The 24078-nt window shown below is 42.0% G+C and overlaps 3 protein-coding genes and 3 long non-coding RNA genes across 22 annotated transcripts; 2 read left to right on the top strand and 4 right to left on the bottom strand.

Annotated features, from left to right (window-relative positions):
- Positions 1–1651: 1651 nt before the first annotated feature.
- On the bottom strand, positions 1652–2649 carry LOC112937880 (uncharacterized). The gene is made up of 2 exons (XR_003240722.2): positions 2341–2649; positions 1652–2266 (listed from the first exon to the last, which is right to left on the bottom strand). It is a non-coding gene; the product is annotated as an uncharacterized lncRNA (long non-coding RNA).
- A 499-nt stretch (positions 2650–3148) lies between these two features.
- Positions 3149–4002, top strand: LOC107276619 (fucosyltransferase 6). Its single transcript, XM_015768928.1, has 2 exons — positions 3149–3601; positions 3724–4002. Exons 1-2 carry the CDS (start codon positions 3149–3151, stop codon positions 4000–4002), a joined length of 732 nt encoding a protein of 243 aa, XP_015624414.1.
- A 3337-nt stretch (positions 4003–7339) lies between these two features.
- Positions 7340–8925, top strand: LOC4329273 (uncharacterized). Its single transcript, XR_001543854.3, has 3 exons — positions 7340–8241; positions 8336–8395; positions 8715–8925. It is a non-coding gene; the product is annotated as an uncharacterized lncRNA (long non-coding RNA).
- Positions 8926–10037: 1112 nt separating this feature from the next.
- Positions 10038–14241, bottom strand: LOC136355334 (uncharacterized). 2 transcript variants are annotated; one of them, XM_066307783.1, is made up of 5 exons: positions 12774–14241; positions 12634–12696; positions 11833–11915; positions 11212–11363; positions 10038–10345 (listed from the first exon to the last, which is right to left on the bottom strand). In XM_066307783.1, exon 1 carries the CDS (start codon positions 14097–14099, stop codon positions 13578–13580), a length of 522 nt encoding a protein of 173 aa, XP_066163880.1. In that variant the 5' UTR covers positions 14100–14241; the 3' UTR covers positions 10038–10345; positions 11212–11363; positions 11833–11915; positions 12634–12696; positions 12774–13577. The 2 variants fall into 2 exon arrangements, with proteins under 2 accessions (XP_066163880.1, XP_066163878.1); XM_066307781.1 differs by having other exon boundaries at positions 12634–14241.
- Positions 14242–14442: 201 nt separating this feature from the next.
- Positions 14443–17842, bottom strand: LOC9271190 (uncharacterized). Of its 16 annotated transcripts, none has more exons than XR_010739513.1 (7): positions 17533–17842; positions 17402–17460; positions 16987–17012; positions 16549–16598; positions 15858–16070; positions 14879–15177; positions 14443–14769 (listed from the first exon to the last, which is right to left on the bottom strand). XR_010739513.1 is itself a non-coding variant. In XM_066307788.1 (7 exons), the coding sequence occupies exons 2-6, from the start codon at positions 17411–17413 to the stop codon at positions 15858–15860; spliced, it is 321 nt and encodes a 106-aa protein (XP_066163885.1). In that variant the 5' UTR covers positions 17414–17460; positions 17533–17842; the 3' UTR covers positions 14800–15177. The 16 variants fall into 16 exon arrangements, 6 of the variants coding, with proteins under 6 accessions (XP_066163883.1, XP_066163885.1, XP_066163884.1 ...); XR_010739512.1 differs by adding an exon at positions 16440–16481 and having other exon boundaries at positions 14459–14769; positions 14879–14972; positions 16571–16598; positions 17402–17663; XM_066307788.1 differs by lacking the exon at positions 14443–14769 and adding an exon at positions 16440–16481 and having other exon boundaries at positions 14800–15177; positions 16571–16598.
- Positions 17843–18871: 1029 nt separating this feature from the next.
- LOC136355336 (uncharacterized) lies at positions 18872–21216 on the bottom strand. Its single transcript, XR_010739521.1, has 3 exons — positions 21039–21216; positions 20130–20198; positions 18872–19252 (listed from the first exon to the last, which is right to left on the bottom strand). It is a non-coding gene; the product is annotated as an uncharacterized lncRNA (long non-coding RNA).
- Positions 21217–24078: the final 2862 nt, after the last annotated feature.

Here is a 24078-nt window from a genome sequence, read left to right as displayed (position 1 = left end):
TGAAACCCTTCTTTCAACAATGATGATATCCATTTGTGAGTCGGTTTGAGAGGTACATTGGCTCTGATCATCACTTCACATACCAAGGGATAACTCTACAGTTGACTATGGTGGTGCTGCATTAGAGAAAAAAAGAACCAAGTTATATTGCCTGAGGGTGTGTTTAGTTGTTTGGGTGCAAAGTTTTTGAAGTATACGGACACACATTTAAATTATTAAACGTAGACTAATAACAAAACAAATTACAGATTCCGCCTATAACTGCGAGATGAATTTATTAAGTCTAATTAATTCGTCATTAGCAAATATTTACTGTAGCATCACATTGTCAAATCATGGCATAATTAGGCTCAAAAGATTCGTCTCGCAATTTACATGCAAACTATGCAATTGATTTTTTTTCCACATTTAATGCCCCATGCATTTGTCCAAACATTTGATGTGACGTTTTTGGCCAAAATTTTTTGGGATCTAAATAAGGGTTGTGTTTAGTTCCCTTCAAACTTCCAAAAATTCCGTCACATCAAATGTTTGGACACATGCATGAAGCATTAAATGTGGATGAAAAAAAAATCAATTGCATTGTTTGCATGTAAATTGCGAGACGAATCTTTTGAGCCTAATTACGCTATAATTTGACAATGTGGTGCTACAGTAAATATTTGCTAATGATAGATTAATTAGGCTTAATAAATTCGTCTCGCAGTTTATAGGTGGAATCTGTAATTTGTTTTATTAGTCTATGTTTAATACTTTAAATGTGTGTCTGTGGTGTCAAAAAAATTTTGGAGGAACTAAATACGGCCAAGGCCCGAATACCAAAATCACTTATCAAACTGTACGCATGCACACATAAATTAATCATCATAAATTAATCATTATATAGATATAGAATGACCGAATAAAAAGCTTCATAGAATGGCTACACATATTCATACATATCTCAAAGTACACTATAGTCATACATATAAAAAAAATAAAATGGACAATCCATTTTAATATGAATAAAAATCCTAAAATAAAATAATTTTCAAACACGTGGCAAAAAATAAAAGAGGCACGTGACATTATCCTAAAAAAACGTGCCTGACATGAATCATACTTCAGAGTTTCACACAGGAAAAGTGCATCATCTGAGCTGTACACAGAGCCTGTATAAAAGAACATATAGATTGTATAAAATGTACTCATACTATCCATCCAACAAATTAAAGTTTTAAAAAAATAATATATGCTCATCTTGCCAATGGTAAAATAATTGTACTCCAAAAATCCACTGTATAAAATTAAAAAAAACTGCCACATCATCTCCCAGTTTGAAATAATATTTTGTTCGGCAATTATTTTTTTAGGGTTCATCCATAGAGTTTAAAAAGGTAAAAGTCATTCAAATTTTAAGTCAGTGTAATAGAATTTTTAATTGTACTCCAAAATCCACAGTAAAATATACTGATGATTCTGGTGGTGGTGCTTTAGACAAAACAAGGAACCTAGTTAAATCACTTATCAAACCGCACGCGATGCGAACATAAATTAATAAGGGAAAATTGTAACCATGCCATTATAATTTTGTAAAATTTGAGATATGCCATCCTGACCCACATGTCATTGATTCATGTGGGTCCTACGTGTCATTGAGATACCGATGGCATATCTTAAACTTTAAAAAATTATAATGGCATGGTTACAAATTACCCAATTAATAATTGTACAATCTTCTTCGGTCTCTCGTTACTGCGAAAACCATTTTTCCTTGCGGTCAAAATGATTTTTCTGTGCGGAGGATTTGCCCGTCTATACCCAAATGTCTGAAAAAATCAATATTTTCGCGTACGGACGGCCCAACCGTATGGGATAATGGACCGCACGGGATAATCGATTATCCCGATGCGGTCATATTATACCGCTCGCACGGAAAAAAAACAAAAAAAAAGTGAAAATGGCCGCCGCCCGCTCGCCCGCTCGCCGCCGCCTTGACGACGCACGCAACGACGGCATCGTCGTCAAGGGAGCCGAGCGACGATGTGCACGATGAGGACCACGACCAGGAGGAGATGCGACGACTGCTGCTCGCGGCTGCCGACGCCGTTGGCGAAGATGTTGGCGTGGAGCGTGTATGGCTTGCCGGTGACGTTGCCGAGGAACTCTAGGCCGATCTCGTCGTGAATCTCCCGTGGGAGCGCCGCCTCGCCCGGCCGCCGCTGCCGCCGCCGCCCTCTCCTGCAAGAATTTCCTCACGTACTCCCTCTCCCTAGCCTCCAGCTTGCTGCGAATCATTTACAGAAGTGGAACTTCACAAACCACATAAACCAGAGAGCAAAATCACAAAAGCTTCCGTACAACATGATTTCTGGTGCTGGTGCAACATGTCGCGGTAGAGGCCTCGATGATGAGGCCGAGGTGGAGGCGCGGGACGTGGTCGAGCGACTCGACGCGGCGGAAGAGGGGCGCGTCTGGGGGCGGGACGGCGGCGCCGTCGAACATGGTGGCGTCGACCTTGACCTCCTCATCCTGGGTGCTGCGGGTGGCGTGGAGGCGCACCCACGGGGCCGCCACCGACGCCCGCTGTTGACGGTGGAGAGGAGGGGAAGCAGGGAAGAAGGTGGGGAAAAGGTGGTAAGCCGGGAAGGCTGAGAAAAGAGATAACGTAGAGAGAGAGGGGAGTGGTAGTGTCTAATATATAGATATAGAATGGCTACATATACACACATAAATAGTTCCGTAGATGATCGACTACAATTATAAAAGCAAAATCACGAGCACAAACATATATCATAGTTACTCCATCCGTTCCATAAAAATCCAATCTAGCACTGGATATGACACATCCTATTATTACAAATCTGGGACATAACTCTATCCAGATTTGTTGTATTAGAATGTATCACATACAGTTCTAGGTCTGTTTTTTTAGACGGGGGAGTATAAAATAAAAATAGTGATTTACTTTTTTCTGTTGTGCCATCGGCGTTAATTTGTAGGCAAATTTTGTTACAGGACATCGCGATTTCGTGATTTTAGTTGTAGGACACCGCACGAACTCACTTTTAGGAGAAAACACTCTCTAAATGTGGTTATTTGCCAGCGGATACTGCCCCTATTAAAATAACGTATTCGTGCTGACAAGGCGACACGGGCCCATATTTTTATGCAGAGTAACCAAATTACCCCTCCTTTCTCTTCCCCATCCTCTCTTCTTCCTTATCTCATCTGCGAGCAATTCCCGGGCTCAACGTGGACACTACCGGAGGGGGACTTCCCGTTTTCCGGCATCCGGGGCTTCAACGCGTGCACCCGCGAGAGCCTCGGCAACGCGCTGCGGCGCGGCAACGCGCTGCCCGAGACCCACTACCGCCATGGATGTACATGCACCTGCAGCACGACGTACTTCAACCGCAACGGCAATGAGCCGCGCTTCTTCTGCGACGACGGGCTGGACGCATTGTGGCGCGTCGACTGGATGGTGCTCCTCTCCGACAACTACTTCGTGCTCGGACTGTTCCTGGTCTCGCGCATCGAGCGCGTGCTGCCGCGGATGTTCCCGTGCCACGATGCTGCGTTCCACCTCCTCGGCCGCTACCTGCTCCACCCGAGGAACGTGGTACCATGCCTCGTACATGGCCTACACTGAGTAGCGTGTCGGCATCCAGGTGTGCTCCTTCTACTTGGCGCGCATCTCCACCGACGAGCTCTACGGCCAGATCATGTTGTGCGCGCATGGAGAGAACATCCTGCCCCGTGTGCAGCAGGAGCTCAACTTTACCACTGCCGGAGAGCAGCCGGGCGGCGCGGCCGGGGAGGCGCAAGCCGGTGCTCGTCGTGTCGCTACATGGCGCCTACTCCGAGAGGATCAAGGACCTATACTACGAGCAGGACATAGCAGGCAGGGAATCCATGAGCGTGTTCCAGCCGACGCACTTGGACCGGCAACAGTCCGGGGAGAAGCTGCACAACCAGGAGGAAGAGGAAGAATATGACAAGTGGGGTCAGGGGTATTTTTGACCTTTCATACTATTTATCTCTTCTATTCAACCGAAAATTAATATTTTAATGGACGTGGTGTCCAGTGGCAAATAAGCACGTTTAAAGAGTGTTTTTTCCCCTAAAAGTGAGTTTGTGCGGTGTCCTACGGCTAAAACCACGAAGTCGTGATGTCCTATAGCAAAATTTGCCTAATTTGTATATATGTCTAAATTAAATTGAGATTCAGTTCCATGCCAACTCACATCAATTTTTTCATAATTTTACATGTGAAAAAAATAATTATCCAAATAAATTAAGTGTAAGTGGTTGGCATATTTAAATAGATTGAAATACAATAAAGGTGTGCATATTATCCATACATTTGGAACTTCTTGCTTTTTTCGATGGCCGGACTGCATTCATATCACAGAAATAGCTTCTTGAATTACTTGTATACATCATGGTATTTCACATTATTCTATGCTATATACTAAGAGTTTGGAGCTGATTTAGAAACAAGTATTAAGCAACATAGAAAATTAGAAACGAACTTTGAACATATCTACCGTCCATGAACGAAACCTAAGAAAACAGAGTTAGTACTGAGAACAACCCCATTAATCACTTCAATGTTGCCTTATTCTAATCTTAGCAAAGCGTTGTTAACTGTTGCATCACTTCCATGTGGCCAGCACATATGCTATGCCAAAGTCCTAAAGCGTGGTGAAAATACATGATTGGCTCATATTGGAGGGGGCCTAATGAAAGCAAGTTGTCGTTAATCGGAGTGTGATAATTAATTATTTATATTATAAGAATTTTTGGATTTTAAAAAGATTCATGTATGGTTCGATATGAATTTGGACACATAATTTCATATAGATGTTGCATTTAGACAAGGAAATAGATGTTTTATAAAGTGAAACGGATGAAGTACTAAATTAGTATTGAACAGATGTATTGCACCATAATTTTGTAGCTACCTCTCAAGATAAGGTTAACCGAATACTAAATAGTTAATATATAGGTTTACTTAAAAGCCGTGGGAACGCGGGAAGAGTAGAGTGCCACATCATCAATTTTGGCGAAAAAACCCCTGCACTTTCGGATAATTATGCGCCGGTCCTCGCTTCTTTCCACCGTCCGATCTCACCGTAGGGTCAATCTGGCCGTCCACGTGTCCCGCTGTGCTGGCCCTTCCTTACCCGTGCGATCGTCGGATTATGGACGGACGGCCTGGATTTCGCCAACCGGTACAAACCCTAGCCGCCCGTCCTCTCCTCTCCCTACACGCGCGCCGCAACCTCCTCCGCTCGCTCTGCAACCTCGCCCGCCTCCTGCGCTCGCGTGCGCCGTCGCCCACCTCCTCAGCTCGCACCGCAACCTCGCCCGCCTCTTGCGCTCGCGTGCGCCGTCGTCGCCGCAGCTCCCTCTCCTCTACTGTGCTGCCGCCGCCGCTCCCTCCCAATGACCCGCCGGATCTCCTAGTGAGGAGGCCGGGACCGCCGGATCCGGTGACCCCGGTCTCCTCGCCGGCGGATCCGGCGCCCAGACGCCCACCTCCTCCGCTCGCAAGCGCCGTCGCCGCCGCAGCTCCCTTCTCCTCTACCGTGCTGCCACCGCCGCTCCCTCTCTGCGGTGTCAAATATGGCTCGGGGACCGTCTGATTCATCAATCTTGGCCTCCCCTCCAGTTGAATCGGTCGCCCGGATGGAGTCAATAGGGTGCCGCCGCTGCCCTCTTCTCCTGTCCCTCTCCGGCCGCCGCCACTGCCATCTTCTCCTCTCCCTCTCCATGAGAGCCTCGCTCAGTGCCATGAGAAGGGAAGGGAGAGTGTCGGCTTGACCAGGACCGCGATGAAGACAGCTGCGGCTCCGCGACAATAGCTGCCTGGTCGTTCCTGTTCTCTTTTTTCCTTTTCGTTCTAGCTCAGTGTCATAGGGCCATGAGAAGGAAGTGGTTGGACCTTAGTTGTTGATGATTACAACCGTGATTTGCTTCTAATGTGTAAGCCTTGATTTAGTTACAGTGCCAGTCTTGATTTGCTTTTAATGTGTATGGCATTATTCAGTTATAGTGTGTAGGTTGTGTGGAGAAATTTCCCTCTGCATGTACTTCAACACTGTCATGTGTGATCAAACTGTTTAGCTTGAAACAACACACGCTGCTACTCAAAATTCTCTATGCTGTGATTAATTGTTTCAGTTAGGAATTGCATATACAACTTTGGAGGGCAAAACGATATTGTTGATAGGTTTATTTGTTCCCATTTGTGATGCAGGGCATATTTATGCGATTTGGGGCTTTCGTTCATTATATCAAGCTTAGGATACCTTTGACATGTATGTAATGATTCTCTTTGGTTGCCAAGGTAAAGTTCTTCTTGGGCTGATTCAGTTCATATTATGTACACAAGAAACATAATAGTGCAGATCCAACTCAAAGCCTTTCAGACCATACTATAAATGCCCTAAATGCCCTACTGTTCTTTATTTATCAGTGCTTATAAGCTTCTCTAGATGCAGGTATCCCTCCCAGTGCATATGAAGTGGAACATATCTATGTAAGTTTTGTTTTGCCTCAATACGAATCAATTACTTTTTTTGAACATCATACGAAGTCATTGTAACCTATTTAGAACTGGAATTTTAACAAAGATTGTCCTATGCTGTAGCCATGGGACTTTTTTTTATTATACACCAGCTTGCACGAGGTGCATTAGTCTTTGTCGCCTAATTTGGTTCCTCTTCTTAGCTAGAGGTATACTAAGAAATACTAGCTAGGTTCTCTCTGTACGAGCACTAATGCATTTTTGGGAAGTATGGTATCTCATCTGAGGTGTGTGAATTTAGGCAATAAAGAAAAACATATACTCATGTTGTAGTTTTTGTTTAGAATTGAAATAGTTATTGATAAGAGAAATATGCTTAACATGCTACATGCATAGTCATATTGCTAAAATGTGACATTTCATATTGAAGACTATATACTATTTAAGCAGCTACCTGTGTTCCAAAACTATCAAATATTTTATTTCAAATGGTCAGGTAGGCTTACAGTTATTGACAACCAGTTGGGGATAGTAGGATATTGGATGAGGTAGTTCTTATAGTGTAGGAACTACAATCCATTGACAGTGTTTGGAACTTACTGACAATGATAGTGGACATACTGGTATTTGAATAATGTCCCATGTGCTTTATTGCTAATTTTTGTTTAAACAAATTGTTCATGATAGTTGGGAAGTACAGCTGGCCCAATGTGTTATGGGGAACAAAAGTAATTGTTAATTGTTGCTTTCTCATGAAAAGGATGTAATTAATTATCTGGAACCAATGTGGAATAGTTATTCTCCTTCAAGTTTTGTCTTAATATCCAACAGATGGATATAAAATTGAAACCACTTTCTATGCATGAAACACTTATTTTTCTTCTTTTTTAGGCCAGTTGATCTATGATGGGATTCTTTGACCAACGATGGAATGTTCGTTAGTGCCTTTTTTTTCAAGCTTATAAACCTGAAATGTGTCTGCATATTCTGGAAAAAGGATATTCAGATAATATCATTACTTTAAAATAATCTACATATTCTGAATTTAAATAGCAAGTGGACAATACAAACTTATAAATTATATGTTCCCTTTTATTCCTTGGCATGGAATGTAAATCAGCAACCACATGCTCCATCTGGTATGTTTCCCATCTATGATAATTTTTCTGCTGATTTGCTGCCCCCCCCCCCCCCCCCACCTTTTACCCCTATATTTGGATCATGCAAATAACTTTAAATAGCCATACCTCCATACCTCAGAGCAACTATATCATATCATGTTTCAAGTCTTTTGGCCACGATTAAGGTAAGTATATCATATCATGCTAAAAGTCTCTTGGCCATCTCATCTAGGTAGTCTCCGTAAATTCGATTAATCATAGCAACTACAATTGTCAGATATACTAAATAAGTCTCTAAATGATGGATATAAAAAAAATATGCTTCAATAGGTGCACATGGGGTCTTTCTTTCTTTTTTTTCCTTACAGCGATATTTCTGGAATTTGCTACTGACCCATCATCTTTCAAATTGAATCTCTGTTTTTACATATACTTCTATGAAGTTTGCATCATAGGTTGACTTGACATTATGATTTCATTAGTTATTTTTGCGCTTAATCAATCGAAATTGCAACATTTTGTTTCCACTTCATGCATGTAAAACCGAACTCTTGGACATAATGTTGGCCTATTGGACATAGCTCAGTAGTCACTGGCACTTTCCAAGTAAGCAGCAGTCATCTAAATTGCTGCACATACATTTGGTTATATACTGTTGTTTTTATTGCGCCGAAACACTAAAATATCCTTCACAATGCAGGTGCTATGTGAAAAGATCTCATTGTTTCGTGATGAAGATTTCTATATGAAAAATTTTCAGGTATGCGCCTTGCCTTCTAATGATTACCGACTCAACATTGATCTTTTTCTGTAATCTACATCACACTGGAAAGGCTTTTACACTACTGTGCATTGGTTGTACAAATTGTTCTCTGAACGAACCGATCAGAACAATTCACATTTGATCTTGAAAATATTAATAAAGTGTAAATGCAAGTATGCTCTTGGCGCAAACTTGACAACTGTAACCATTTTGGGCTGCTTTGAGTATGATGTTACCTTCAAATCCACACGCAGCGTAGCGCGTGATTATTGCTAGTTGAACTTAAACTCACTGTCTTGTCTGGGACATCGTATAGTGGCGGCACCAAAGATGACAGTTGTGGCGACGACGGCGGTGGCAACGGCAGCTGAGTCGGTGGCGACGGAAGTGGCAGCAGTGAAGTCGATGGCGATTTATTGGAGGGAACGTGTAAACAATGGCTAGCTAGTGATGGAGCAATTAAAATTGGATAAAGTTGATTATATCGATCTAATCTTGCATGTGTGACAGCATGTGTGCATCTGTAATTACATGTCTGTTTGAGAGTGTTTAAGTTAGGCTAGGAGATTCACGGGTGAAAAGTTTTAGCGTGCCATATTGGATATACGGGAACACATTAGAAGTATTAAACGTATACTCAAAATAAATTATAAATTTCGCCTGTAAACTGCGAGACGAATTTATTAAACATAATTAATCCGTCATTAGTAAATGTTTACTTTAGCACTACTTTATCAAATTATGTAGCAATTAGGCTTAAAAGATTCGTCTCGCAATTTACACGTAATCTGTGTAATTAGTTTTTTTTATCTATATTTAATACTCCATACATGTGTCCAAATATTCACGATCTGATATAATGAAAAGTTTTCGCGTGTATTTATATGCTCCATGCACCAATGACAGTGAACTTGAACAGGCCAATACATGCAGTCAAGTTCATCAACACCTACATATATGGCCTAGTTTAGTTCCTAACTTTTTCTTCAAACCTTCAACTTTTACATCACATCAAAACTTTCCTACACACACAAACTTTCAATTTTTCCATCACATCATTCCAATTTCAATCAAACTTTCAATTTTAACGTGAACTAAACACACCCTATATCTATTATGTGTTTTCCCACATTGAGAACGGCATCAATGATCTTGGCAATCGCAACTCCCCATCCACTTTCTTCGTCATCCCCCTGAATCCTCTGCCACTGCATGCGTTTTCACGTGTACCAGGGCTCTATCTGATGCTTGCTTACATACATAAAAGGAATAAGTGATTTAATATTTAATTGGGTAAGTGATCAATATCAATCGAGCCTAAGACCTTTGGTGCGCTTGGCGTTGAGCACGTACAGATCCATCGGGCCGAGCATGCTTGTTCCATTTAGAGATGGCAACGGGGAATTCTCCGTCGGAGGTTACACCACCAGACCCGCCTCGGTGGAGGAGAATTTCCCCTATCACCATCACCGTGAAATGCAACGGGGTAACATCTTTCACCATCATCGCCTCCGTGGAGCCTCCATCCCCGCGAGTCTCATGTATATATTTCACATATCAAACAATAATTTTGATAAAAAGATTATCACTCAAAATAGCAATTCTGGCCATGCAATTTCAGCACATGACAACAACATAATTATACAAGAAAACAAGTTCACAAATTCATATCACAAGTTCACAAATTCACAAATGCACATCATCAGTTTATTACTTATTCAGTTGCAACAGCATTGCAGCAACAAGCAGTACAACAAATTTGTACCCAAGAATTTCCCCTCAGCAACACTATCCATCAAATTCTCATATTAAGCAACAACACAATAACACATGATCATTAATCAATCACCAGTCGATCACTCATTAGTTATCACCGCTACACATGTTGTCCAGGCATACACAAAAACATAGTTCGGAGTAGGTCTTTCTTGCCACCGTAGCCTTCACCTGCATCCACCATCAGTAAAACAAATAAGCCCAGATGACGGATCAGAAATTCAGAATGGATGGATGGACAGTGGAGGATGAGCCCAACGTCTGGTGGCCGGTGCCAAGTCCTTGGCGTCCTCAGTGCTGCCGAGAGACCGAGACGACTGTGGCGCTGGGACCTGGTGCGGCAGTGCCGAGACCTGGAGGCGCAGCGGCCCTGCGCGGACGCGAGCACGACAAGCCGGCGACCCTGCGAGGGTGCTGACGCGGCAGGCGCGCGGCGGCCCTACGAGATTGAGATCGGGAGTCGGCACCGGCACGCCGCTAGCTAGGCTACGAGCCTGCGACGGCGTGGGGAATGGGGACGAAAGGGAGAAGGGATTGGAATGGCTAGGGTTTTGTAGATACTTTATATACTCTACGTTTTGGGCCTAGTTTCTATGGGCTAGATGGGCCAAATATACATGATAATATTACACATACATTGTTACGTCGGACCTCCACGGAGAGCGGGGACGAGGGATGGTGAACCAAACCCGCCCCCGCCAGACCCGATGGAGAGTGTTTTTACTCCATTTAATGTTCCGTGGAGACATATTTTATACCACCCCCTCCTCCTAATGGGAGGATTCACCGCGGGGAATCCAAGGACTAGGGAACCATTGCCATCTCTAGTTCCATTACGCTGCTGCTAGTATATCATTTGTCGGATTTGGAGACAGTGACAGCGATGAAGATGTATCAATGTCACTATTTAGGATGGGTTCACATCCTCTACTATAATAACACTATCATTATAGAAACTGACGTGTGGGGCAATAATAAGTTGAGACCCGTGTACCAATGACTGTAATGGTAGCGACATTATGATATAGGATTCTCACCCGTTTAGAAATAGTAGCTAGCGGGGGAACTCGAGGGTAGTGGCGACATGCGAACTCAACCTCAATAGTTGTGGGGCAATCTTGAGGATGACAACTGCTTGATCCAGAGGGTGATGGTGGAAATGGTTGACCAGAGGATCTACACCATTAACCTGGAGTACAAATGATAATAAAGGGCATACATTTTTTTATATTTCTCAACACAATTTCTATGTAAGCGCACAAAGGAGAAAATTTTAACGGGAACTTGGATGGAATCAATGAATCATGGTTACTAAGTAAACCACAAAATAATTTTGTTCAATACTAGTAAGCGTGCACATGCAATGCACATTTTCCATAAAATATATCATGGGAAATTCATAATCATATTATAAATTTAGGAATTTTTAGGTCAGTAGCTCTAAAAGTAGTATCAAAATTCAGAAATAACTGAGCTATTAACTACGTGTGATGTACGGGACTGGAGTTGCAACAACAATCTCAAAAGAGATCAACACATCGTTATTGTGAACTAAAAAACAATTTTCTTACTGAAACTTTCTTGAACCTTGTGTGCTTATATTGATGTCAACAGAAGTGAGCTCAATCCTATGTCTACAACAAAATTATCTCCATCACCTGCTTATAGCTAACTTCCCAGCCATTTAAGTATAAGATGGTTTAAATTGATTTGCCATTGAAATTTGACTTCAACAAAAATACTGCAAAAGAAAAGCGCACATCAAGTTTTAGACAAAAAAACTAAAGTCATGTATCGTAAGCAATGTGTGGATCTGTTGAAGGAATCACAATATTGGAAAATACAGGGGAGCACAATAAAACTTTATATAAAAAAAGGATAGAGCAAAAAGGAGCGCACTCCATTGGCTGGCAAACGGAAATGCCATAATGTATGGAAGGATATGAGGATCAAGCTAGCCGGATCAGATACCAGTATACTACGGCTTGGTTAGTAAAAAGCCATATGGGTGCATACATATAGAGCAAGCAAAAATAATGGTAACCATTACTTCATTTGTACATGTGAATGTAAAATCTGATGACAGGAAATAAAACCAAGAAAGTAGTGAAATAATCTGCAGAAGTAAAATGAACAGTCTAGTTTAAGAATCTTGATGTAAGCTGTAAAAAGGGACATGATTCCCATCATGGGAGAAATATATTACCAAAATTGAACTAAGAAGGCAATAAAATCCTCGAAGGTATTATTTGTTTATACATGATGACAAAAGCCCAGAACTGAAATTAAATCAATGGATTAGCATTCGGTAATAAGAAACTATGAGATATTTCTTATTACCGATAATTTACATTCAGTAATATGGAACTGACGGACTGGAAGGGTTATTGCTCCATGCAAACTAGAACTCTTTTCTAGCAATCTTAATATTGTGTTATCTTTCTATCTAATTTCTGCACCTGTTTATGAAGAAGTAAAATCAGTTCTTCGTTTTCTTGTTGTTAGCCTGGATGACTCTTGTGCTGTAAACATATCAGTTTAATTTAGTAGAAATGGGAGGGGGTAACCTTTCTAATTAAAAGAAAATTCATTCACTCGCCTGATAAAAAGAAGACACAAAAATTAGCTTCAGGGATGAAAAGGAGAAGAATATTCCATGGAACACAAAATGGAGTAAGAAGTTAATTGAGACTTCAACAATAAAAGCTTCATGTACACGGTGCCAATAATTAATAAGAAAATTTCCAGATATTGAAAACAAACTCTAATGCAACATTGGTGATAAATGTACTCTCCAGTTCCATGGTCAAAAACCAGGGATTTGCCATTATCTCTGTTTATGAATTTTCCAAATATAAATCTTCGAAGATTTCTCTGAAATTTCAGAACTACCTCATGACCTTCGCGCCGCATTTATTTAGATAACAATATACTATTAAAATTATAACCTGAGCATTCACTCAAATAAAAAAGGAAATTATAACCGAAAAAAAGTTATACAAACATACTTGTTAGAATGCTAACTTTTAAAAGTAACCACATACAGTCCAAGAACTTGTTTGTCTTATCTCGTTTGGTACCATATCAATTTCTTCTCGATTAATGAGATATACCATGAACTGAATGAAGTATAAAGTAGGGGACAACGATTAGAAATGCAAAGCATTGTACGGTCACTCCAAGGATCCAATGCATCAGTATTCAGTGATCAATCCATATCGAAAGATTACCAATCAAATCATTAGCATAAGCATTTCATAGCAAGGACGATAATCGTGAAGAAAATTTCAATGTACACCACAAGCATGAAAAATTAGATCAAGTCGCTCTCACACACATGGCAGTGGACCTCCTCTTCCTGATGTCCACGAAAAGTAGGAAGGGAAATCAGCAAGCGGGGCAGTCAACGAAAATTAGAAATTGCCTTACCGGAACAAAACTGAAGAACCGAAATGTGGACTCGGATGAGTAGGAACTCCCTTACCAGAACCCAAATGAACCGTGGACATAGATATGGAAACAGAGTGACCGTGGTGAATGGTGATGGATGGCGCGGCACAGAAGATGTAAGGGGGCGACATTGCCGCGAGCCCACGATGGTGCAGGAACCGGCGGCGGCGGCGGCGGCGTCGGGGTCACGGAGCGAGGTCTCCTCCCTGCCCTCCTGACCTCCAGGGACCAGGGCCATCATGACCATGGTGGCACAGTGGCGCCGTCCCTGTTGTAGAGCACCACCTTCAAATCCTAAGGTGGCAGTCGACGCGGCAGCAGCTAAAGGCGGGAGGGCTGAGAGGCGAGCGCCTAGGTGGCGACGGACAGGCCGGCCGGCGACGTGGCCTCTAGATCTGCTTGATTCCGCTAGCCTCGACATCACTCCACCCTTCGCCCTGTCGTCTCCACACTCGAGAGCCACCATGGCCATCATGCAGCAGCGTGCAGCGAGGACCAGTGGCCGGGGGTCATGGTGAAAGCTGTCGGTGCGCCACAACAATAACCAGCGGTCGAGACGCTTAGCGAGTGGCAACGATGATCGACCAACGCAACGAATAGCGATGGAGTGGCGCTAATAGGGAGGAGCATATACTGGAGTAATGAGGCTCATTCAGGGAGGAGGGCGTGGTGGCTGGTGGCATTGTTTGCGCCAGGAGGATGGAGCGGCAAGGATTGCGTGGGTGATGGATTAGACACGGTATAGGTGATTTCACCAGTTGGATTGCAGGGTAAACTCATGCTTTTTATATTAGTATAGATAGAAGAATAACAAACAATTTTCTTACACAAGAATAACAAATTATTTTCTTATAGAAGAATAACAAATGACATAGTCTTCTCATCACCACAAAACAAAAAATTGAATGAAATGCACAAATGTTCTGTTCACTAAGATGAATTTACCGAACTTACTCCCCTGTATGGACATGAATGTACAATCAGAGTATGCAGACGGTATGTCTGATAAGTTGTGGCATGCATGTAGGATCAACTTTATCTACATGCTTGCCATATTTACAGTTTTAAGTCCAAATGGGAAACCAAGCTGATATGTTGTAAATGAAAGAAGTAGGACCATTCCAGCGCTAGCTAGAGTATAGAAACTGCACAAAAAAATGTATGCAAAACTTCTATTAAAAAAACATATATATACCCCATTTATGGAGATGGTTATTTATAGATAGAAAATTAATCTGAGCTCTCAGAAATCACTTTGTATGAGCACCCTCATGTCCTGCCTAGCTTCAAAATATATTTATATTTGCTCCACATTCTACTCCCCTGCTTCCACCATGTTTAACATTTTCTATCACAAATAATGGAGTCAGCATTTCCTCTGATGATGTATAAAGAGTTGTCTTCATTGCCACTATTGGCATTGGACAGTACCAAACAAGTCAAAGTGATATTCTAGCATCCTTGCAAAAAAACTGATAATCTAGCATAATTGGACTTTCATCTCTCTAAAGCTATCGCATTGCAGATGACACTCTTTAGAACATGAAACAACCCTGAGAAAAAGCAAAATCAGAATTCAAATGAGTACACTTCCTTAGATGTCTGCCAGGTAGAGGATATTTTAACAGTAAGAATCATATTTGTTTCTGAAAAAGCCTCGCTGCATCTGCACATTTATGTATTTGAATTCTTTCGTACAAAAGAAAGTTAGTTACAATTTCAGATTCCTTTAAATGCCTACCATTAGGCGTCAGTTATAGGTCAGATCCTTCACTTTCAATTATGTATTTGTTAAACTAATATATACGAATCAAATGTGGAGGCAAATAATCAAATACTTTATCCGACTACAATTTCAAGTCGATAACTGTATCACCTTCAAGCCTCATTACTGCTCATTCCTGTAGAGTTCAAACAGGAAAGAGATTTGCTTCAGGCTAGGGAACAATTCAACTTTTAAAAACTTATTCCTATAGGTTGAATAAGCCTTCATTTAGAGGGAACAATTCAACTTTTAAGAAAAATGACCTTGTGAATATACCTAGACAAAGTAAGTAGCAATCTGCATTTGTCATGTAAGATGCTCATATAAATAGTAAGAATTCATTAATAACAAGAGCAAACCAAGCAATAACTTAACCGGCGCATAAATGAAGGAATTACATCAAACTTGAGGTACGAAGCCAAAGATGTGGACCAAGTAAACAAATTGAGGTTGGTTAGGAAAGATGACCTATGTTGATGGCAGACTCCGAATTAAGCTCGGCGATGCAAGCTCATGATTGAGGCAGTGCATGCTCTCGCTGACATCCGGCTGCTCTAGCTTCCACTTTGCCGCTGATTGCAAGCACATCGGTCGCGACCTCGGCTGGCCAGGCCACCTCTTCCTTCTCATGACAGGGCATTTGATTTGATTGCAAGTCCATTTGCACCAACAGCAAGAAGCCTGAGTGGAAGGAAAATAAACAGCTCCAATCTGTATAAGTACGTAGTGATTTATTGATTTATGGTGCAATTACTCAGCATTTTTGTGCCCAATTTTACACTCTGCAGAACAATTCATCTGTATTTTGGCTCAGGGGAAAATAGACGTTATACTCCAGTAGTTAAATAGAAAATAGAAAGCATGACAAAAAGATCTTATTTGAATGCCCAGTGCTTGCATATCCAAAAATACGTCAATTTTCTCCTGTACTTGTGCCTTGATCAGAACAATACAAATTTCCTTGCAGTGGGATTCTATCAAGCACATTGGTACATTAATGAACATGTTGCCCGAGGATATGTTTTTCCATGAATCTCAGGCCTTTAATACCTCATAACTCTTCCCTGTCCATGTAGTAGTTATGTCGATGTCCTGAAAGAGTCAGGAGATTGCACAACTTTTCATTGACTGAACAGATTACCGAGTGAAGAAATATTACCTCGTAGGACAATATGAAATACCTGTACCATTTCCATTTTCCCTGTACATCTACAAAAAGCGTTCCATTCTTTGATTAAAATACTTGATAGGCTTGCCACTGGCATGAAATCGATGCTATTACCAAAAATAGTATAAAAAAATATTGAAACACTTTTGCTTGAATTATGGAATTATGAAAATTCCAGAGGTAGAGCAGTGCGACACAGAAAAATAACTATGGGATAAAAGAAAAAATAATCTGCCATGGAGCCAAAAAGCTTCCAATGATGTTTGGACTCGAGAGCTGTTGATTTTGATGAAAAAAAACATATTATGTTCTAACGAAGTGTGTTGTCGATTACCAACTTTGAGACACGAATTAGGATAACTTAATTTCTTCTAATCACTTTAATATTATTTTTATGAAATCTAAAGATGACTTAGAAAATGGTCCAACCTCCAAACCAGGAGAGCAACGGCACCCTGCAATTGGATTAAAAAACAAATGAGATTTTCAAGGGAAGCTACGAACCGCTGCATCTCAAAACTAAGATGGAAGTGAATCACATATCTTAACTTCACATTTAGAATTGGAAGAAAAAGGAGCATGTGCAGCCTAGTTACGCGTTGCTGACAGAAATGAAGACTTCAGCCATCTTATTACAGATCTTTTTTTTTCAAGTCAGCAGAATCTTTCTATATTACAAAATTTGAAATAAACCAATTATAATGCTTAGAGGATTAAATGTGCAAACAACAAACTAATGCGTGATTAACCAAACGAATCACGAACAAGCCATAAATCAAATATCGGAGAGCGAAAGAGTAAACCAGGATAAAAGGAGAGGAGCAAGTAGGGAATTGGATCAGACCTGATTCCGCATGGCATGGCTGTAGATCGGACCTGACTCAGCATGGCATGGCTGTAGATCTGAAGAAATGCTCCGTGAGTTAGGGAGATGGAGGCACCAGCAGCAGGCAAGTGGCATGGTTGTGACATCACCTGTGTAGCCTATACACCGTTGCTGCTGGTCTTGGAGGAAACCTACCTTTCATGTCGCAGGGCCGAACATTGGCGGTGTGTTAGGAACTCCAACCTCTGATCTCAATTCCACTCAAATATGCAAGCATCCAATACAATAGCAACCATACTCCAGTAAATAGAGGTGGAAGGAGGATGAACTAAGGGATACAAGTGGTGGAAGATGGAGAAGATAGAGGGAGAAGGAAGGTAGGTTGGAAGGAAATCGACAAGGTGCCAACTGGCCACCAGGTCGCCGCCGCCGTCGCCGTTCGCCAATTGATCTTGCGATAGCCCCTGAAAGTGTAGCTTTGCTGTTTTGTAGTTCTCCTCCTTGTCTTGGTTGGGCTAGGCTTAGAAGGCCACTGAACTGACCCACATTGCAGCCCACAAGAGTTCCTAACAATCCCCATTTCTTAAAATTCGGCTTGTCCCCAAGCCGATGACCTTAATTGTGGAAACTTCACCAACGGATATGTTTGATGCAATGATTTATACTTGATTTCCTCTGTTAATACTTCTCTTGTAATGTAGCCAATGTGACAAGAAGAACGCCCAGCCAATGTCACACGAGAGCCGCCTGGATCCCATGGTATACTCAAGGAATTAATGATCACCAATTTTGCTGAACCATATTGCTTCAAAAGTTGCAGGACCCGATCAACTTTCACGTCCCTGATAACATCCAGTGCACACCAACAAAGTCCACAATCTTTTCGCCCTTTCAATACAATGCTTCTACTTGAAAAATCTCTAGTCCACCTGTTGTTTCCATCCTCCTGTACATCAACATGCTTCAGTTTTGGCCAAAGGATAGAATCTCATACCGATATGTCCTTAGCCTCATCAATCACCCTTCTTTCCTTCGCAGTACCGATATGATACACATGGCTGACCTGACCCTTGTGAAGAACCACCTCAAAAGCTTCAGCAACATCATCACAATACAAATAGTTTCTGACATTTGAGCCATTACCATGAATTGGCAGGGGCAATCCTCTCGTGGTCAAAGGAATCAATCTGGCAATGAGCTTCTCATGCAATTGATTTGTCCCATATACGTTGTTGCCTTGAGTTGTAATCATAGCAAGATGAAATGTTGTTGTGATTATAGCAGCACACATGATCAGGATCAAGTAGTTGCAGCCCACTGCAATTAGACCATTTAGCATTCCCTGTGTAACTTTTTCTTCATCACCCACATAATGGAAATGTTCCAAGATAAGTGAAACGACCCACATATTCCACAACAAGAGTAGAATATAAGTCTATAGCATATATCTTCATAAACACCGTTTACTCAGAGATATGCACATCAGAGTAGCATAGCAGAAACATCGCATTGGTTCCGGTTATTACAGTACCATAGATACAGCTCAAGACAAGCCTCGAGCGATAACAGCAAAATAATATACAAACCCCAAAAACTCAGCACATATATAGCACACAAGAAAATTCACAAGTGCTGCTACAGATATTACTACTACTCATATTAATGTTACTGCTACTACTACAAATACTACCGCTGCCACAGCTACTACCATCACCACTACAGCAACTATATGAACCATGCATATTATATACTAATTATCATAGTCAATCTCAGCATCATCGTAGAGTCCTTCCTGGTTGTCATCCATAACGTGAGTTCCTTCACTTCCAGCCATATATTCTTGTTCAACAGATTCTAATGATTCAACATCTATATACAAGGAATTAACATAGGGGATGAGTACAAATGGTACTCAACAAGCCCATCAATAGCAAGAAAATGTGTGAATGCAACTATCTCTAGAATTCAAGATTCTTCAAAGAATTCATAATGTTTTTGACAAATATTTGTTGCAAAAATTCAAATTTTAATTATAAAACACTACTGCATATAAAGTACCACAGGGTAGAATCTCCGATAGATCCCTTTCCTACCGCGTTCGCAGTTTCTACCCGAAACAGGGAGTGACATATCACAATTCATACACTCTGCAGAGGTGTGTCGCTATACCCATAGACGCCTTAAACCTTTTAACGCCCATGCCCGTCGGCGCTTAAAGCACACTTCATGGTGTATGCCAGCAAGGCTAAGGTCACAAGCTTTTCATCAATCCCATCTGTCAATTATCTCTGCGGGTGATTCCCGCAACAACGGCGAATCATCGGATCCCGCAAAAATGGCGATCCACATCATCTAATCGGATTCCGCAACAACGGCAACCCTCATCGCTAGCCCACGCTCACGGGATTCGCGGAAGTCCTTAAGCCCGCAGGATAAAGCCATTAAGAAAGAACTACTAAGCCAGCCTATCCCATTCCAGGTCATATGGTCGACACGATCGCTACGGCGCTTGCATACCTACAGCAGTTGTTAATTAACCTTATGATGTTAAGCATATACAGCTGAACTACACAACAACCAAGTTCAGACTGCCAATTATTAAGATCACCAAAGAACTGATCCACAGATCCACATGTACAATATTAACATTCAGAAATAAATTTCTGGTTTTCTATGCAATGGTGAGAGTTATATAGGTTGCAAATATTTGAAATAACTAAGCAATATGATCAAGAGATGGACTTGCCTGGATAGAAAACACCACAAATACCCTCAGATTCAGTCGAAATGAATGATTCCTCGGGAACTCGAACTTCTGAAAAAAATACGGAAGTCCGAATAAGGACATATTCCGAACGCATAAATTTACCGCATGCAATGCATATGAATGATGTATTATGAATGGCAAATATAATGATCAGGTACTGTTATATAAATTTATTTTGCTCTGCTCAGATTTTATTTTAGCACTAATGTCAAAAATTTAGAATCATCAATTTGTATGCTATATAAACTTGCTCACATTCTATTCTAAATCTAAAACTAATTTCCTAGAGACTATATATAATTAATTTAGTCTAGCCCACAAAACCAAAGCCCAACCAGCCCACTTTCTTTCTTCTCATCTTCTTCTCTCGCTATCTCCTTCTCTCCTTCACGCCTTCTCTCCTGTGCCGCCATCCCCAAACAGCGCCGCCAACACCGACGCTCTCCCTCAGGCCGGCTGCCACGCCCCACTCCGGCGATCTCCCTAGCAGCTGCCCCTGCAGTGATTTGATCCCCCTAGTTCCCACAAACTCATATCCTGCTTTACCTCCATCCTCTACTACCACCTCTCCTCTCTCAAGGAATCTGAGCATTGTTGTCCTCCATGGCTATTGGTACTCAACTCCTGTGATGGTCGCCGTGGAGACGGCCAATGCCTCAAATGGCAACTCTGCCGGCCACAACCCTCACCAGTAACTCCATATCCCTTTTCCCCCTTCTATTTTTCTGTTCTATTTCTCATAATGTCCCACAATAGAAAAATTAGTTAGATGTGTGCCACTGTAACCTTGTAATGCAAATAATATGGTCTCTAGATTCTTGATTTGTAAAATAATCTGACTTCTAATCATGATTATATGCCATGGATGATGCTCTTAATCTAGTTTACCTCTTTGTGGCTTATTCAGTGGTTGTGAAAATATATGGTTGAACTCCTCTTTTTCTACTGCAGCTTCTATTGGTTGGTTGATTCTACTGAATCAGCGTCTCCTCCTTGAGCTGGGGTACCTGCTCCTAATGGAGCTGGAGCCCCTGCTCCACCTAATGTTGGGTGAGTTTGCCCTCTTGTATTTTTCTTTTCTTCTCCACTCTCTGGTTATGGTGGTTCTTCTTGCTAACTGGTTTTGGTCTCTACGAGGAAAACGAGGCTCGGTCAGGATGGGGTTCACACTGATATGGTTTTTGTCACATGGACATGGTTGACTACTAGGTGACTCACCTACTAAGGTTTTACTAGTGGTCTCCCTGTTTGACACCTAAGCATGGTTTATTCGGTGGAGGCTCAGCATAATTTTTCACAGATTTGCAATTAAATAAAAATCTAGTGAAAAGTATGATATTTGTAACTTTTGCATTATAGTACCATAGACTTTAAAAATATGGAGATTACTTTGAATTTAGGGACTGATTTTCAATTGCCCAAAAACTCAGAGTTTACCTAAGAAATAAATAGTTTTGGAAAGTACTAAGAGATGGCTAATGTTACAAATTTTGTGCCCCAAAATGGTTTGGTTGCAAAATATGTGACATCAAGCAACTCTAAATTTTCTCTTTTGCCTAAATCTTATATTTGAAATCTCCTAAAGCAATTAGGTGTGGTCACAGATCACACCAACATTTTTATTTAATTTTCACTATTTCTATTTTAGACGAATAATGTATGAGATGCATTTGATGTATGCAACAACACTGTATAATGTATATGTGAAGAAATAAAGAATTTACTTATGTGTCTAATTTGTGTTTCAACTGTGATATATGCATATGAATCGATCCTCTAACGCAAAAAAAAAAATCCAAGCCAATCGTGTGACACAACTAGTCGTTCAGCTCAACACAGTGAGCTCAACTAGGTTGCCAACAGCGCGGCGAAGCAAATTAAAATTTTAGGGTCATTACAATAAGTAATGCCACCAAGGTATCCTTCTGAGATCCATCAATTTTTTTATGATTTAAATCTCCTTTAGGTGCACAAGATAATGTAACAGAAAGTGCTTCGTTTCTTATGCAATTTGCACTGCAAAGATCATCTCCCATAGAACATTCACAATCAAGTGCTGACCATGGAACTTTCAGTTCAGTCCACCTCCCGCCTATGCTACATTGACTTGATTGTGGGTCAGGCCACGGTTTCAGCTCTACTATTCTCAACCATGAGTTTGCCACCAGCCAAAGCATTATGGTTCCAATTTGAGTCGATGGTGGCTAAGGTGGCATCAAACATAATCTTGTTCTAAAATAGTTGAAGTCTATCCAGGGCACATGCCACAACTCCCATATTCCATTAACTTGATAAACTGAGTTAGGAGGCGACCAAGGGTTTCACTTGCACTGCTCCAATAACAATTGCCACATAACATGTCTCCTTACAGGCAGCAACTCACTGGCACCTTTGTCAAAGAATAGCATTGAACACCCTGTAGGCATCACTATGACCAAGTCCATTTCAGCGATCTTCCTTGGTGAGCTGACTTCAATTGTTGCATCAGGTGCAAAAACGCCTTTAGTCATGTCCACTAAGGTCTGGAACGTGACCATGGTTTGGTTGTCGCCACTATTGGAGCCAAGGTCCAACATCAAACACTTGGCGTGCGTCACCTTGGGGTGGTCAAGATTGTTGATGTAAGTGGCACCGATTGTGTTCCCAGTAGCTACCAACTCCATAGAGGCCGCGGCAGTGGTGGCGGACGTAACCACTACAGCCACAGTGAGATCAGGCTCAACGGTAGGACCGGAGCATTTCGTCGAACACATGGTGGGCGTGACCTCGAGTGAGTCCTTTGTGACGACGCAGGGGGCGTGGCCCTTGTCCTTGTTGTCTCCTAGCTCCCAGGCAACTGTTGGAGCAGTATCCTCACTAATGTGACTTGAGCTCACCGTCGCCCAAGTGAGGTTGTTGTTGGGGCATTCTGTCAAACACTTGGTACACGCTGGAGTAGGTGGTGCCATGGGTGCTATAGGTGATGTAGCCTTGAGGACAGCGGTGGTTGCCCTGATGGATGCAATTGTCTCCTCGGCAGCCTTGCTCCTACGAGCCTCTACCTCCTCCAGCTTTTGTAGTATTTGATTGAACTTCTCCTCTTGTCTACGGTTGGCCTCCATCAACTCAAACCTCTCAAGAATCCGATCTAAAGCTTCGTCCATGGATATTCCCTCCTTGTTCATGGTGGACTTGATGGGAACAGGCTCTGCTATCCTTTCATCATCCTTGAACACCTTATGTTGGCTTGTCAGTCTGTCGAACAGGTTGTGTGCGCTAGATTCTTGAACACCTCCCTTGCCCAATTCTTCTTCCACCTTGCACTGCTGCCTTCCCAAGACCTCAATGACAAGAAATCCCACGAACCGAGTAGCTCTGATACCAATTTGTTAGGAACCCCAACCTCTGATCTCAATTCCACTCAAATATGCAAGCATCCAATACAATAGCAACCATACTCCAATAAATAGAGGTGGAAGGAGGATGAACTAAGGGGATACAAGTGGTGGAAGATGGAGAAGATAGAGGGAGAAGGAAGGTAGGGAGGAAGGAAATCGACAAGGTGCCAACCGGCCACCAGGTCGCCGCCGCCGTCGCCGTTTGCCAATTGATCTTGCGATAGCCCCTGAAAGTGCAGCTTTGCTGTTTTGTAGTTCTCCTCCTTGTCTTGGTTGGGCTAGGCTTAGAAGGCCACTGAACTGGCCCACATTGCAGCCCACAAGAGTTCCTAACACGGTGCCACCTTCTCCATTGTCCCCTACTACCACCGCGGTCTCCCCCTCTTAACTCTTTCCCATTCCCAAATGCGCCACTGTCTCTCCCTTCCCCCATCCCATTTGGACGCCGGTTTGAGGGCAGCGACGATGATGCCAAGGTCTCCCTCGGTGGAGTAGGCAGCGGGGAGGAGGAGGTGCTGTTGCTCGATGGCTGTGCCGTGGTGCGCGATGCG

Source organism: Oryza sativa, chromosome 2 (assembly GCF_034140825.1).
Source record: "Oryza sativa Japonica Group chromosome 2, ASM3414082v1".
Lineage (NCBI taxonomy): Eukaryota > Viridiplantae > Streptophyta > Magnoliopsida > Poales > Poaceae > Oryza > Oryza sativa.
Note: the sequence above shows the minus strand (reverse complement) of the source record. Positions and strands in the feature narration are given on the sequence as shown.

Excerpts from the sequence above, each read along its gene's own strand:
- LOC136355334 (XM_066307781.1), bottom strand. The coding sequence starts at position 14,099 with ATGATGGCCATGGTGGCTCTCGAGTGTGGAGACGACAGGGCGAAGGGT.
- LOC107276619 (XM_015768928.1), top strand. The coding sequence starts at position 3,149 with ATGCAGAGTAACCAAATTACCCCTCCTTTCTCTTCCCCATCCTCTCTT. Across the intron at positions 3,602-3,723 it reads TGCTCCACCCGAGGAACGTG|AGAACATCCTGCCCCGTGTG; the intron begins GTACCATGCCTC and ends GCGCGCATGGAG.
- LOC9271190 (XM_066307786.1), bottom strand. The coding sequence starts at position 17,518 with ATGCCACTTGCCTGCTGCTGGTGCCTCCATCTCCCTAACTCACGGAGC. Across the intron at positions 17,013-17,401 it reads GCCATGCCATGCGGAATCAG|GGTGCCGTTGCTCTCCTGGT; the intron begins GTCTGATCCAAT and ends ATCCAATTGCAG. Across the intron at positions 16,482-16,570 it reads GGAAAATGGAAATGGTACAG|GACATCGACATAACTACTAC; the intron begins GTATTTCATATT and ends TGACTCTTTCAG.